At 39.0% G+C, this 14689-nt stretch overlaps 1 protein-coding gene across 1 annotated transcript; it reads left to right on the top strand.

The window, feature by feature from the left end:
* The first annotated feature begins 3844 nt into the window (after window positions 1-3844).
* LOC103953438 (probable protein phosphatase 2C 46) lies at window positions 3845-7322 on the top strand. Its single transcript, XM_009365169.3, has 5 exons — window positions 3845-4242; window positions 4701-5115; window positions 5347-5714; window positions 6319-6555; window positions 6803-7322. Exons 2-5 carry the CDS (start codon window positions 4797-4799, stop codon window positions 7061-7063), a joined length of 1185 nt encoding a protein of 394 aa, XP_009363444.1. The 5' UTR covers window positions 3845-4242; window positions 4701-4796; the 3' UTR covers window positions 7064-7322.
* Window positions 7323-14689: the final 7367 nt, after the last annotated feature.

The following is a 14689-nucleotide window of genomic DNA, read 5'->3' as shown; positions in this document are numbered from 1 at the left end:
ACGATTCATTATAAATATGTTACTTGGTATCTGCACCGTTGGTTTATTTAATACATTTGAATGACTAAACAATCACCAATTCAAATGATTTTTGTACGAATGATCTTCAAATAAAGACTAATAGATTGAACAGTTACGACTACGAAATTTCTAATTTTAAGATACATTATTTGTAAGTGAAAAAAAGAGTTTATCCAGAAAAAGAAATGCAAGTACTATTATTGTACAACAATAAAGTCTCTTGGCAAAAGAAAGCCATCTTTTTAGCAGGTTCGTTAATGATATTGTTACGGGCGATGGGCCTAACTTTTGGGCCTTTCTTGGCTGATCGAGGTCCCCAGCTTGGTAACGAATAATGATAATGATAATGCAGGGCCTCTTCTTCTATTTATTGTCTTTGGGCTTGATAATGCAAAAGCAATATGTCCATCATCTCATTTCTTTTTCTTAATGCTATTTAAATTGTGGCCAAAATGTAATATGCTTACTTATCGGGAGTAACTTATATGAAACAGATTCATTCCTATTATAACATATCGTTTTATAAAGTAATGTCAGGTGAAAAAAAAAACACACACACACACACACACATATATATATATCATTTTATAGTATTGAATCGAAACGCCATATGATGGTGAACTCGTTTCATATAAATATTTTTCTATATAAAGGGTTATACATTAATCATTCCTTGCAATTAAACTTTCCCCAAATACGCGTTTTAGCTTTTTCTATTAGCTTTTGGACTTTGGAGCGTTGCACTAGTTTTGTTCCCTCTATAATTTGACCTATACATACAAAAGTATAAGATCGCCTATATCTATCAACCCTACGAGGCTATCTACCTATATATGACCTAATATTAACGTGTTCTTATTATTGAGCTTGAAAGCGATGAACCGTATAGCAATTTGGAAGAGTCCGAATCGATCCAGTTATTGGTTCCCACTTCCCACCAAACGAATTTTCTGTTTTCAAATCATTCTCGACCGTTTAAAATTTGACTTTTGTTACACATGTGTGTTGTCATATACAACAACTGCATAAAAAATTTCATAAACTTTAGACTAAGTAACCTCTAGCCAAATCAAACCAAATCAAGCTACGTAACGAATTAATAGTTTGAATCTACAACGACACTTGCTTTTAAATTTATGATTAAAAAAAAATGGAGGAAATGTGTGTCTACTTATTGATAATTGATAAGTTGATTATCATTGTCGCAAGGGAATATTTTAATTTTAGCATGAAACACGCCATGCCAGCAGACCTAGGGACTCCTATGGGGTTAATGGTAGGGCTAGTGCCTTATCAGCTGCAAGCGAGAAGAGATATTTTTCTGATTTCTTCCACCAAGATCATCAGATCAAGTGATACGGATTATTGAAATTTCATTCAACGGCCCATCTGTTTTGACCTCTTAAAAGCTATAATAATTTTTGACCGTTGGATGAAATTTCAAAAGCTCGTATCACTTAATCTGGTGGCCTTAATTAATCTTTGATCAGCAATTATACTAAACACTAATTAATTAAGTAACCAAAGTTCAAATTCTTTCAAACCACCTTAGAAAAATTTGAACTCAGGTGCAGATAAGAAAACAGAATGTGTACCTAATTTAGTTACTGTGCATGCTTTTTCGAGTTAACTACACCCACAAATTTGTTTACCTCTCATTCTTATAATTTAAACGAATTCCCTAACTACAACCCCGCGTAATAGCATATCTAATGCATGCAAACTATCTTACGCAAACATGTTATTTAGCCTCCACATTCGATTTTTAATTAGGTTAAAATAGTCAGGGTTTTTCAAGGGGCCAATTTAACATGCGATGTATGATGTATCAGATACAATGTTAAAGGGAAAATAGAGATACCTTTTACGTTAACAATAATATGTGAAAATATCTACATGATTTATAGAGTCACGCATTATTGTCTTACAGGAGAATCGTAGACAATATTATATTTGTGTGTGTTTATAACTTCTTGTTTATGATGTTCCATGCTGGAATTGGATCTCATATGGATCCAAATTGTGAGGATCTTAGAGATTCTCACATCTTAACAAATCGTCGTGTATCGTGCGATCATAAATCATTTGATTTTTTATTTATTTAAAATTAAACACGAATGATACCTGAAAAAAACTGACCGTACAATGTACGATGAACAATTAGGATGAAGGGATCTCTAAAATCCTCACAAAATAAATCCAAAAAGGATCATCTTCCCTTCCATACACATACAATGATACTATGACAAGTCTTATACATAAAATACAGACGACCAAACTTGGATTAAAAAACACAAACAGTTGTACTTAAAATTCTTCTTTGGCTATAGACGTCTATCATTTTGGGATATTCATCAACAGTGCCCAAACGACAACCTAACTTTGTCGTTTTCCATGCTAGGGTGTAATCTTATGACAGAAAATTCAAGAAAAACAACCCAATAAATAGAAAAAGTACACCAAAAAAATATGTATCGCTCGGCGCCATAAAATGCAACATAAATCTAAGATTTTTATATAAATATTATTTTACGTTCAACTCTCTCCATAAAATAATTGCCACTTTCTCGTGAATACGTGCGGACACGTGTCCTATAGACAGTTGATGCATGGACACCTATGCAAACAAGTCACAAGGTCACAGATACAAACCATCTTCTTTTTTTTATGGTCAATGGACAAACCATGTTCAAGAATCAAAATAATACTCGAAGCAAACACGAAACAAAATTGTATAATAAATAAGACTACAAATCTACATGCAATGTGTTTGCAAATAATGAACTTTATTTGGAATATTGTGTATTGTTTAAGGCAGTTGAGTGGTGTATTTTTGAGATTCGATTCGTAAAGTATGTGTTGCTGTCATGTACTTGAATTTTAAGATCAAACAATCAAATAATACTTCTGGTTGTTTTTTAAGTCATTTACATGCAAGCAATACAAAAAATAACTCATTGTAAAATGATATCGGGTTAGTTTGAAAGTGTTTTTAAAATGACGTAAAATCTTTTGATGAAATTATTTTTAAATTTTAAAAATACTTAAGTGTTTTTTTTTCTTCAGAATTCACTTGTATTTTACCACGTAATGATCATTTTCGATCTTTGCCATATCATAGCATATTGCTAAAAGAAATAACATGTCAAGTCAACCATACCACTCAAGTAATATTTTGAAAAAAAATGACATACTTGAAATGGATAGAAAGAGAAAGTACTTTTTTCCCTCACAAGTTAAAGGCACTTTTTGAAAATGTAATACTCCAAACTCTTGAAAAAAGATGTTGATAATTTTAATCTCCTCCAAACACACACGATCAACTTGTAGAAGCATATACGTTAACAAAACACTAAATTGACAAAAAAAAAAAATATTTAGAATTTTGATAATTGAGTTATGTTTAAATTTGATGGAATTTAACTTCATACACCTAATGTAAATTTATAAACTTTTATTGTAAAGACAATTGTAACTTTCCATTTCATGAAATGATTGACAAATTTAATGGCCAAACAGTGCAAATTGGACAAGTTATCCTTTACGACTAGTGACGAAAAACAATTGAGTCCATGCACTCTAACGTATATTTAATTCATTTCCAAATTTTTATATCTCAATTGGGCAGACAAAATTTAAAATAATTTAACAATTTAGAGTTTCAAGCAATTAAAAAAATTATGTTTATCTTTTCATAATTTTCAATTAAAAGAATATTAAATTATTGTCCCTCTTTCTATCTACTTTCTCTTTCTCTGGTTTATGTGGAGCCCATGGCTGCCTATATGCATTGCTGGCTCTCACCGATCGATTTGTTGGTTTTTCTTTTAAGGGGGTTTCTCAGCTGATAAAATAAGAGGATTAAAAAAGAGAGTTTCAGTTCGTTCAATCACTCTGATTGAAAGCTCTCCCCTGTCAAATAAAATCACTCTCTTTCTTCTTCCTCTTCCTCCTCCTCCTCCACCCTTCTGCATTAAACCCACAAGAAAAATCCCAAATCAGAAAGAAAAAAAAAACCATAAAAGTTGAGAAATTTATTTCAAAACCAAAAGCAGAAGTGACCCCTGTCCAAAAACCCTTTTGCCCACGGTTTTCAAGTTTGATGGATCTGCAGATCTAACGCGTAAACACCCACATGTATTGCTCTGTTTCATTTAGATCTCCGTCGTTTTCACCAGCCAAGGTTCAGTAGCTGACATCAAAACTGCCTAATTTTGCACTGTGAGTTGATTTTTCTTGGTTTTTACTCTCTGATGTGCTGTTTTTGCTATTGGGTAATCAAAAAGTACAGTAATTTGTTATCGGGTAACTGGAAAGTGTAGTAATTTGTTAGTGGGTAATGTTAAAGTTGCTTTGGGCGTGTAGAGATAATTGTGTGGTGGAAGTTTGGTGTGTAAAGTAGTGGTAGCTGTGACTGTCACTGTTTTCCCAAAACTGTATGTTGGTTGTGTTGCTTTCTTTGTTTTCAAGGTAGTATTTAGTACAAATGCAGATGGGGTTGATATTTCATGCCTGATTTTATCATTTGATCATATTTTTGAATGAGCCTGTTAACTAAATTTGCATTGTAAAGTTTGATTCTTTGGTTAAGTTTGTGGTGAATTTTGATTAACTTGTTTTAATTGTACTGTATTAATTGATCGGTTTTGGGTTTTATATTTCGATTTTTTGGTCTTCAGGAGAGGAGGCCGGTGTGGTGGGGTCCTTGGTTGTGAGAGGGATTGCATCCATTTTGGATGTGGAAGCATTGGAGGCTGGCCCAGGTGAAATGAGGGATGTTATCAAGGTTGATGAACATTCTGAGGGGCTGCTGGCTGCCTTCCTCGGACCGGTATGGACACTCAGGTTCGGATGCAGCTGGCAGACAAGAAGGGCTACTTTGGTACAAAGACACTGGGCAGCACATGAATGGTGAATTTTCAATGGCTGTTGTGCAGGCCAACAATTTGCTTGAGGATCAAAGCCAGGTTGAGTCTGGTCCCTTGAGCTCGCTCGAGTCTGGCCCGCATGGCACCTTTTTCGGAATATATGATGGTCATGGTGGTCCTGAGACCTCCCGATACATCAATGATCACCTATTCCAGCATCTAAAACGTAAGCTACTTCATCCCAGTCCCAAATGCACTTTCTAGCAAAAAAGTGTGTGTTAGGGAAATTAAAGTCGATTCACTCAAACTAGTCCATGTTAGGATTCATTATCACGGAATTAAATGAAGCTCCTTACTACAATTCAGGGGCTGTGTATTATCTATTTCTGATTGATGATTTCTTAGGATTGAAATGAATTCATTGCTGACAATTCTGTTAATCTTGGTTTATTTTCAGGGTTCACTTCAGAGCAACAGTCCATGTCAGTAGACGTGATACGTAAAGCATATCAAGCAACAGAAGAGGGATTCCTCTCTGTTGTTACCAAACAATGGCCTATGAAACCCCAAATTGCAGCTGTTGGATCTTGTTGCCTTGCTGGTGTGATTTGCGGTGGCACCCTTTACATTGCCAACGTTGGTGACTCCCGTGCTGTGCTGGGGAGAGTTATGAAGGCTACAGGGGAGGTTCGTGCCATCCAGTTGTCATCAGAGCACAATGTGGCCATAGAATCTGTCCGACAGGAGATGCATTCTTTGCACCCTGATGACTCACATATTGTAGTTTTAAAGCATAACGTATGGCGCGTGAAGGGCTTGATACAGGTAACTTCATTGCGTTAATTACAGTTTATCCATCACAGATTCTATGATTCATGGTAAAGTGCTTTCTTTCCTATTTCCTAAGCTAATTCAATATTGACTCGTTTAATTGTTGAAGAAGAAGATTGAAATGACTAATCAGTTTGGATTATTAGATAGAGAACTGTGGCTCCCAAAAGCAAAAAAAAAAAACGATGTTAACATCTACCATGCTAGGGGACTAAGATGCTGGTTTTGGTTTGAGCTACTACATAGGCTTGTAGGCTAATGTTTGTTTTCATTTAAAGAATAAAGATTTCATGTGGATAATTATCAAACATGATCCATGGCGGGATAATACCTGGCCTGAGATTGATTCAAATTTCAAGCAGTGATAAATTTCCATTATTTTTGGAGCTGGCGTAGAGCTGCTATTAATTTTCTATTTCTGTGATAGAAACGACTAAGCACATGCTGGGTGTTACTGAGTTTCGTGGTTATGATCATAAGTGCCATTTTCTTTTCTAAGATTACTTTATTTTTGGCGTTCAATGAATCAAAATTATGGTTCTTGTTTGAATATTTGGTTGTTATTGATATTAAGGGTAATGATATTTTTCTTCTGCAGGTTTCTAGATCTATTGGTGATGTATATCTTAAAAAGGCTGAATTTAACAGGGCGCCTTTGTATACTAAGTTTCGGTTGCGAGAACCTTTTAAAAGGCCAATTTTAAGCTCTGAACCATCGATCTCTGTGCATGAACTTCAACCACATGATCAGTTTCTCATACTTGCTTCCGATGGGCTGTGGGAGCACCTTACCAACCAGGAGGCAGTTGATATTGTTCAAAATCACCCACGCAGCGTAATTTACTTATCTCTGCAGTTCGATTTTGTTTAATATGTTTGAATAGCCAGTTAGATGGTGGGCTATATTTGGGGTCTATGTGCCAAATGGGCAAAGTGGACTTTGAGGAGCATATAAATGCTTGTATTGATAGGATCGAGTTTATGACTACGAATACAGGAGCACCACAGAATAGTGTCAAACACCATATTGCGAGTGGTTAAAAAGAGAAGGAACATGATTTTACTTGCTTATTGGTTTTCAGGGAAGTGCTCGGAGGCTTGTGAAAACTGCCTTGCAGGAAGCAGCTAAGAAAAGAGAAATGAGATACTCAGACTTGAAGAAAATAGAGCGTGGTGTCCGCCGGCATTTCCACGACGACATAACAGTCATAGTTTTATTCCTTGACTCGAACCTTGTGAGCAGAGCCAGCTCAATGAGAGGCCCTACTTTGTCCGTGAGAGGAACCGGTGTTCATATACCATCAAAAACTCTTGCCCCATGTTCCACACCCATGGATACCTGATGGGAGCCAGCTCATGAAATATTGTATCTATTGTTGTGTCCCTCTGAGAACTCCGGTGAACCGTCAGCTTGTACATCCGAGAGAGAGAGGTAAGAGAAGGTCCAGTCATTTTTTTTCACTGTACAATGTAACAATTAACTTGAATATGTAATTTATTTTTAGTTTATGAGATATTCAGCAGAGGTATAAAATGAAAGAACCAAAAGATGTAGAGCTACAAAGGTGACAGACACATAAAGATTCTTTCTTGAGGACATAATCTTCTCTACAATTTTTATTTTTTATTTTTCTCTGAATTCTGAAATTGTCAGGATGGCCCGAGGATCAAATTGCTGCAACATAGAGCTTCCTTGGATCAGGATCCTCTCCTAAGCTTAGGAGGCTGAGCCTCTTGAGCAAACTCATCGGACCGTTGAAATTTGATCCAACGGTTACAAATAGGGGCCCTTTAGAAAGTTATAATAATTGTAGCCGTTGAAACAAATTTCAATGGTTCGATGGGTTTGCTTAGGAGGCTGAGCCTCCTAAGCTCAGGAAAGGATCCCGATCCAGCTTCCTTAACCTTGAATGTGTGGTTTGTTGGGTCCATAGATATCTTATAAATTTGGCCGTGTGGAACGGGTTTATCGTCGCGTGGTGTTTTAGTCTATTATTATAAGACCATGTATTAGTAACGTAGGATGTCGCAAAGACGATGCACCTATTGTCTCCTAAATGGGAGAAGAAGAGAACACACTTCCGTATACCTAATGGTATGCAAGCGTTGCATTCCAGTATAATTACGCGATGTTATGTTGGAACGTGTAAAACCATGACACTCTTATTCATTTGGGATGTCTGGGTAGTGTAGCTAAAGGTCCTTCCTAAACGGATGTTGGCTCTGAAATAAAATCAAGGGATGAGATTGAATACCTTTTCTGTCTTTAGTTAAACATGGACGTATGGAGCATATGAGCAGGAAATTTGTTGACCCTAAAAACTACCAAGTCTACATGGCGAGCAGGTCAAGTAATTAATAAGCTAACTACGTCCTTCGGTTGTGTGTGGGGCGTGCCAACTCGTTGGCCGAGCTCAGCCGAGGAGTAAAATGTGTTGATGCTGCGTTGAGCGCTCTGCTGACTTCTTGATCTTGTGACTACGGTCGAGGAAGGAACACGTCTTGGCCTTCGGGTTCTAGAGCCTGAAGACAAGACTGCTAGTTCTGTGAAGTTCAATATCAAATTTGACTTTCAATGTCCCCGAATGTAATAACATGGTAACACCTCACTTCACCAAGAAGCTGATGAGATGACCTTTGCCAACAAGGATTCGAAAATCCTTCTCGACCGAGACTTGGATAGATAACCAGTCGGCCTCGACGCAATACTGTTTATCCAAACTGAAGGTACTTCGAGGTCGGCTGATTTTACGGCAACAATGCTGTTTATCCAAACTGAAGATGTCACCGGTTGCCTTCATAGTGCTGTTTATCCAAACTGAAGATGTGTCGGCGGAAAAAGAAAATAAAAATCTCAAAGTGTTTGAGAGGTTTCGCGTAGAGTGAGAGTTTGCACAGGGCAGTTTATGTGTTGAAGTAGAGAGGCTTAGAATGATGCACCCTCTTCTTATTTATAGCAGCCAATCTCGTCATGGCCGAACCAGAACTATACTCAGATTAGGATTCTTTATCCTAATCTAACCAAGTCTCAGCCAATCCTACCTCCATTAGGCCTTTGAACCAAACTCTTTATCTGACCACATTCACTTTTCAAATCTCAGCATCCTCATCCCATTGAGACTCATTATCATGCTAGGATTCGACTTTCCCATCAATTCGTCTCATACTAGGACTCGGCCGATCTTAACCGAGCGGCCCATAATAACTAGAATTCGGGATGATTCTAGAATACTGCCGGGCTGAGAACAACTCCTAACTTGACCCACACCAATTTTTTGGGCCTAAACATTACCCCTCGCTTCTGAGGTCATTGGCCTTCATTCCTAGGCCGAGCCTCGACCTTGAAGAAGCGAAATCGACCCTTATACCTCTATAAAAACTGAACTGCCTCGAATCACCTAAACATGCGCATTTATGGGACACGATCACATGTCCCTGGTTCCTGCCATGTGTCAGTCCTCTACTTACTTGTCCCCTAATGATGACATTTAAAACGTGTAGACGCCAAACAATCTCTGTATCATTAATCCTGCTGTTACACTTAACAACGCTTCCTTGAATCACAAACTGCCAGGTCATTGAATCGTCTATTCATCATGAAAACTTGCCACCACACGTCACCACATCGCCTCAATCTATGAGTTCTTCAGTCCTTTCATATGGATTCCCTAAATATCCGTGATGATTGCACAACTGTTGACTGGTCTTACCCTCTCTTTTCAAAAATCAAATGATTGGTCTCCTTCCAAAACCCCTATAAATGCCCGAATCCCTTCATTTTTTTCTTTACGCTTTCAGAAATCCTAAACCGTTCTTACCCTTTGCATTCGAATTCCCAGAAAACCCAGAAACTCTCAGCCTAGAAACTCTTCGAGTCCTTATCAATGGCTTTCTTCATTTCCAAGTTTTCCGACGAATGCAACAAATGCCAGGACTTCATCGATCTAAGTGCCATCAAGACTGTACGCTTCGAAGATGATTTGATTGCTTCCCATCAGATCTTGGGGCCACTCTTCAAGGACGTTGTGCCATCGTCCATCACCACCTCTTCATGGCTTATTGTCTGGCACCCTTGTTGCAAGGGTTTGATTGGTCGAAGTGGGACCTGACCAAGCCTCAAAGATCCTGGCCTTCGACCACCGCAGCTTGGGTCGAACGGATGGAAAAAATCTTTGGCCAAGAAAGGAAGACTCTTGGCATCTACGATGCCATTAAACTTTCGACCGTGGAAATCAAAATGGACAAAGATCTTCTCATGGTAGCTTTGAGCTTCTGGTGCTCGGCCACTAACACCATGGTTTTCCCCTTTGGTCCTATCGGCCCTACTATCCTTGACGTCTCAGCTATCCTGGGGACCTCTCATTCTGGCCTTCTAGTTGACGTCGCCCTCTATGGGTACCCGTCTAATCTTGACCTCAAAGCATTATACAATGAACTGGGCTGCCAAGATGCTGAGCAAAGAAGGCCAAAAACCTTCAAGAAAAGAAATTCAGAAGCTACACAGGAATTTCTTCAACTACAACACCCTCATCCTTTATTTTGCTGGCCGATGAGAAGAAAACCTTCGGAAGGGAGAGTAGGAGGCCTACTTATTTTACTGGTATAACAAATTTATTTGTTGTACCAAGTCGAATAAGTGCTTGGTCGAGAATATGCCTGTGGCCGAAGCCCTGGCAAGTGGTCACACCTTGGTCCTCAGTTCGGTCGTCCTCGCCAACCTCTTACGCTGCCTGGCCGAGACGACCATCAACATAATCAATTTGCACTAGAACAGCCCTTTCTGGGTTTTCCAACTTTGGCTGCAGGTTTATTTTGCCACCCTTCGACCAGAGATCCCCAACTTCTAATCCACTAAAACGCTCGGTCTTCAGTTATCATCTCGACCGGTGTCTTCTTACTGGGCAGAAGAAGTTTTCAAAAACTTCTTCAGCTTAGAAGACCTTTCTGACGATGAATTTCTAATATGTCGTCGTCAAGAGTACCATTCTTCCATTAGGCTCCCATCATCAGCGTGGAGTGAAGCCGAAGATGCTAATCTTCGCCAAAGCTGGGGGTCGTTCGTGTTAACATGCGACCATTCTTTTGGCTGCGATGCTTGTCGAGTGAGATGGGAAGTCTACCACCTTCATTTCACTGCTCGGTAACTCAGCTACCTCCAAGGTTGCCAGGTGCCTCTACTCACTTCCTGCTCCTTCCTAAGCTGACGACGCATCTCTGTTTCTTTAGAGAGAGAATGCAAGGAGATTGCACGTGAATTTCAATAGAGGTGCAAAAAATTCCATCTTAGGCCAAATGTTCTTGAAACCCTCAGTACCGACATGTTCGCCGACTGGTGGGAAACATACATTTAGGACTTATTTCACACATCGGTCGAGGATGCCGTCAAAAATGTTTTTGGCGACCGCCCAAAGAAAGCCTTGCCCTAAAATCCAAAGAGACGGCTCAAGGTATTTGCTTGCGTCTATCGTTTCACTTTGCCCGTTTGTTTGAACTCTCATCTGATTTGATTTTAGTTTTTTCAGGCAGTCATACAGATGCGGCAGTTGCGGCCGTGGCCAAGAAGAAATTTGCCCTTTCAAGAAAAGAAAACCGTGATTGCACTGTCGAACTTGCCAAGCAAACGGTCTTGCCTAGAGGTTGAAACGATTGACGATGCTCCCTGCTCTAAAAAATGCATCAAGAAGTTGGCGAGAAAAGGGGAGCGTGAGATTTATGTTATCTCTAGCCAAACCACAGGAGCAACCACTGAGTCTCATCGCGCTTCTGTCGTTCAAACCTCAACGGACATATAACCAAACCTTCCCACTGGTCAAGCACTTGAGGTTCGTCCTGTTCACCAAGTCGTGGTCGAGCCAACCGTTGCTCTGGTGGTCAAGGAACCGGCAGTTTTAAGGTCGGCCGTTGCTCTTGTCTTAGAGGAAGTGGCTACCTTGACCGAGAAAAATCTCCCCCCGGATCCAAAAACAAAACCAATGGTCGTTCTGGAGGAAGATGTATGATTATGTTTTTGAAATATTATTATTATTATTATTTTTTTTTTTTTTTAAGATTCCGAATGCTAACAACTCTTATTTCAGGACGACGATAGCAAAGAAATCTCGTTAATGAGTCGTCCTCGACTAACCAATCCTCCACTTATGGTTGAGGCAACTGACCAGGTTGATCCTCTTGCAGCCGATCGTGAAAAATGGCCTCTTGTCGAGCCTAAAGCGACGGCGGAGACACCAATCCATCCGCAAGATCAAGACTTTAGCATTCTTCCACAAAAAAGTTACTTCGGCTTTTGTAAGGCTCGATTCCTTTCTCTCGTTACTTTTTACTATAACAAGTTTGAACCGAAAAATATTAACTGTCAGGTGCTCGATTATTCGTTTCACCGAAAATTCCATACGTCGAAGGGTGTTATTTATATTTCTTGGCCACCTCAGTGGCCGTCGAACGTAGATAACCTTCATCAGCCGCGTGAATTGAGAAGCAGTCTTAAACATTGGGCTCGGCCATTAAGCTCTCTAGGTTCGAGCAATGAACCAAGGGACATGGCCGAAGTCTCATCTCGGCAGGTCTAAAAAAAATTCTCTCTGGTATATTCCTTACGATTTTTCTTTTGCCTAAAATCTTTTCATGTGCAGCCTTTGTGGGAAGTCGAGCTTGACGCTATCCTCTCAAGTACTTCTGGGACGATTGGACCCTTAACCACCTTGGTCGAACCTGCTGTAACTGCGACTGAAACCAGCGCCTTTGTCAAACTACTAGAGCTCATTTCTCTTTCAGCTTCGCAAGTTCTAGAGTGCAAAGACCTCGACTCCGCAGGAGAGTGTCTGAACTTCCTTGCATCTGAAGGTGAACTGAGCAATGAATCCATTGTTCATTTGTCGTCAATCTTGGAGAGAACTTGAGAATATTTTTCTATTTTTGAGAGGGCTTTTCGAGTAGAAGATGATCTGAAGGTTGCAATGGTTGCTCCAGAAGCAATTCGACCGGAGCTTGAGGCAATAAAAACTCAGAAGAAACGGTTGACCGATCTCGACCATCAAATTGCAGAACTTTAACGCCAGAGATGGACCGTTGCTTCTGAACTCAAGAAGAATTTCGAATCGGACAAGGCTAAGTTGACAGAGTTCGCAGTTGGTGCGAGGCGGGTTGAACAAATCAAACTTAACAAGAGGACGCGACAGGCCAAGGTTACAATGGGTGAAGTAAGATGGCTAGAATTAAAAGCCGTTCTCGAGGCCTTCCTTCCTTCGACCCCTTAGAACTTTGTATATCTGTAGGCTGCTTTAATTTCTTATCACTTGTATCATTTTCAACATTAATGAAAAGCCTTTACTCCCTTATTTCCCAAGTGATTGGATAGTATTTCTTTAAAAATTTCTCGTTGATTGGCAACTTATGAATTAAACCAGTCCGATCCTTGAGGTGGTATGCCCCCTTGCTGAGAACTTTGTGAACGACGAAAGGTCCTTCCCAATTCGACGATCATTTACCGAACCTAGGGTTTTTAATCCCCACGAGCAGCACAGTTTGCCAAACCAACTCTTCCTCTCCGAATGTTTTTCGTCTGACTTGTTGATTATAGGCTCGCTCGGCAATCTTCTTTTGTGCCACCAATAAATTATAAGCGTCAAGTTGAATTTCTTCCAAGTCTTCTAACTCTTATCTCATGGCCTGACTGTACTCGACACTGAACACACTACTTTGTTCAATGACTTACACCAATATGCCACCTCTAATCTTGAAGTTGAACTTCAAAAGTGGTGCTCTTGCTTTGCTTCATATGTCTCTTCGCAGAAGGCGTATGCCAAAGCTCTTGATGGTGGGATATTCAAGTTTGCTGGCGCTGAAAATGAATCCGGCTCCCCCGACAAGGCTTCACTATATAAGAAATGGTTAGCTTGCCTGAATAACCTTCCAGATGAAGCAGTCACTTGTGCCATGAAAGAGTTTGGGAAGGATGTCCAAGCACTGGTTGATCGACAAAGAAAGGAGCATCAACTAAACATAAAGATTGACGAAGAGTTGAAAAAACTGAATAAGAGGAATAGGCTTGAGTCCTTGACTGATATGAAGTAGCAGTTGGAGAAGAAGCTAGACAAGAAGAAGGCGATAACTTATATTTCTATGGGTAGATTTCAGACGGGGTTTTCAACGGTTTTCGAATCCCTGGTTGAGTATTGAAACAGTGCAATGAAAATGTATCATAACCTTATAGCAAGCTGCGGAGATGCAAACGAAGCTGACAACGAAAGTAGCAACTCATCCTAAAATGATCTTGCTGCATTCGTATTGATGCCGACGTCTGATTTGGAAAGGATGCGTATAGGATTTTGAGCATGATAGGCAATTTTAAGAATTGATTCATGTTATAGGATTTGAGAACGTTAGGAACTTAATATGTTGTTTTTTGTTTTGGGAACAATATGTAATTTTTCTTTTTTTATTTGAGGAATTTTTTTTCTTAACAAATTAACTTTTTTCTATGATCCTTAAAATGCAACAAATCGTAAATAACTTTACATGGAATGGAGAAGAAACTTGATTCTAAATATAAACTATCCGTTCAATCAATTGGACATTTGGTTTGGGTCAATAAACCAATTAATCAACGGTTCCAACCTTTTTCATGAACACTCGGCTTTGCTACTAGTGCGCGTTTGTCTCCTGAGGTGCTGTTGTTTTATGTTATTAAGTTTTCTTGTATGTCATGTATTATAATACTGTGATATGTAAAAGGATGATGCTAGGGAAACTATTTATTTAAACTATATGACGTGGTTATTGATGATTGAATCAGTACTTAAGTGTTGATTAATATGCTTATTACTTATTGAGAACACATTATATGATTTGCAAATATGGTTTAAAAAATTGATAATTTCTTTATAAAAGAAGTATTGTGCTTCTTTAAAGAAATGATAATATATCACAATTCAGAAAACTCATATATTATGCGCACACAAAAGAAAGATGTA

The sequence above is a fragment of a genome, unplaced genomic scaffold (genome assembly GCF_019419815.1).
Source record: "Pyrus x bretschneideri cultivar Hongxiangsu unplaced genomic scaffold, Pyrus_bretschneideri_v1 Contig1, whole genome shotgun sequence".
NCBI classification, from domain to species: Eukaryota; Viridiplantae; Streptophyta; class Magnoliopsida; order Rosales; family Rosaceae; genus Pyrus; species Pyrus x bretschneideri.
Note: the sequence above shows the minus strand (reverse complement) of the source record. Positions and strands in the feature narration are given on the sequence as shown.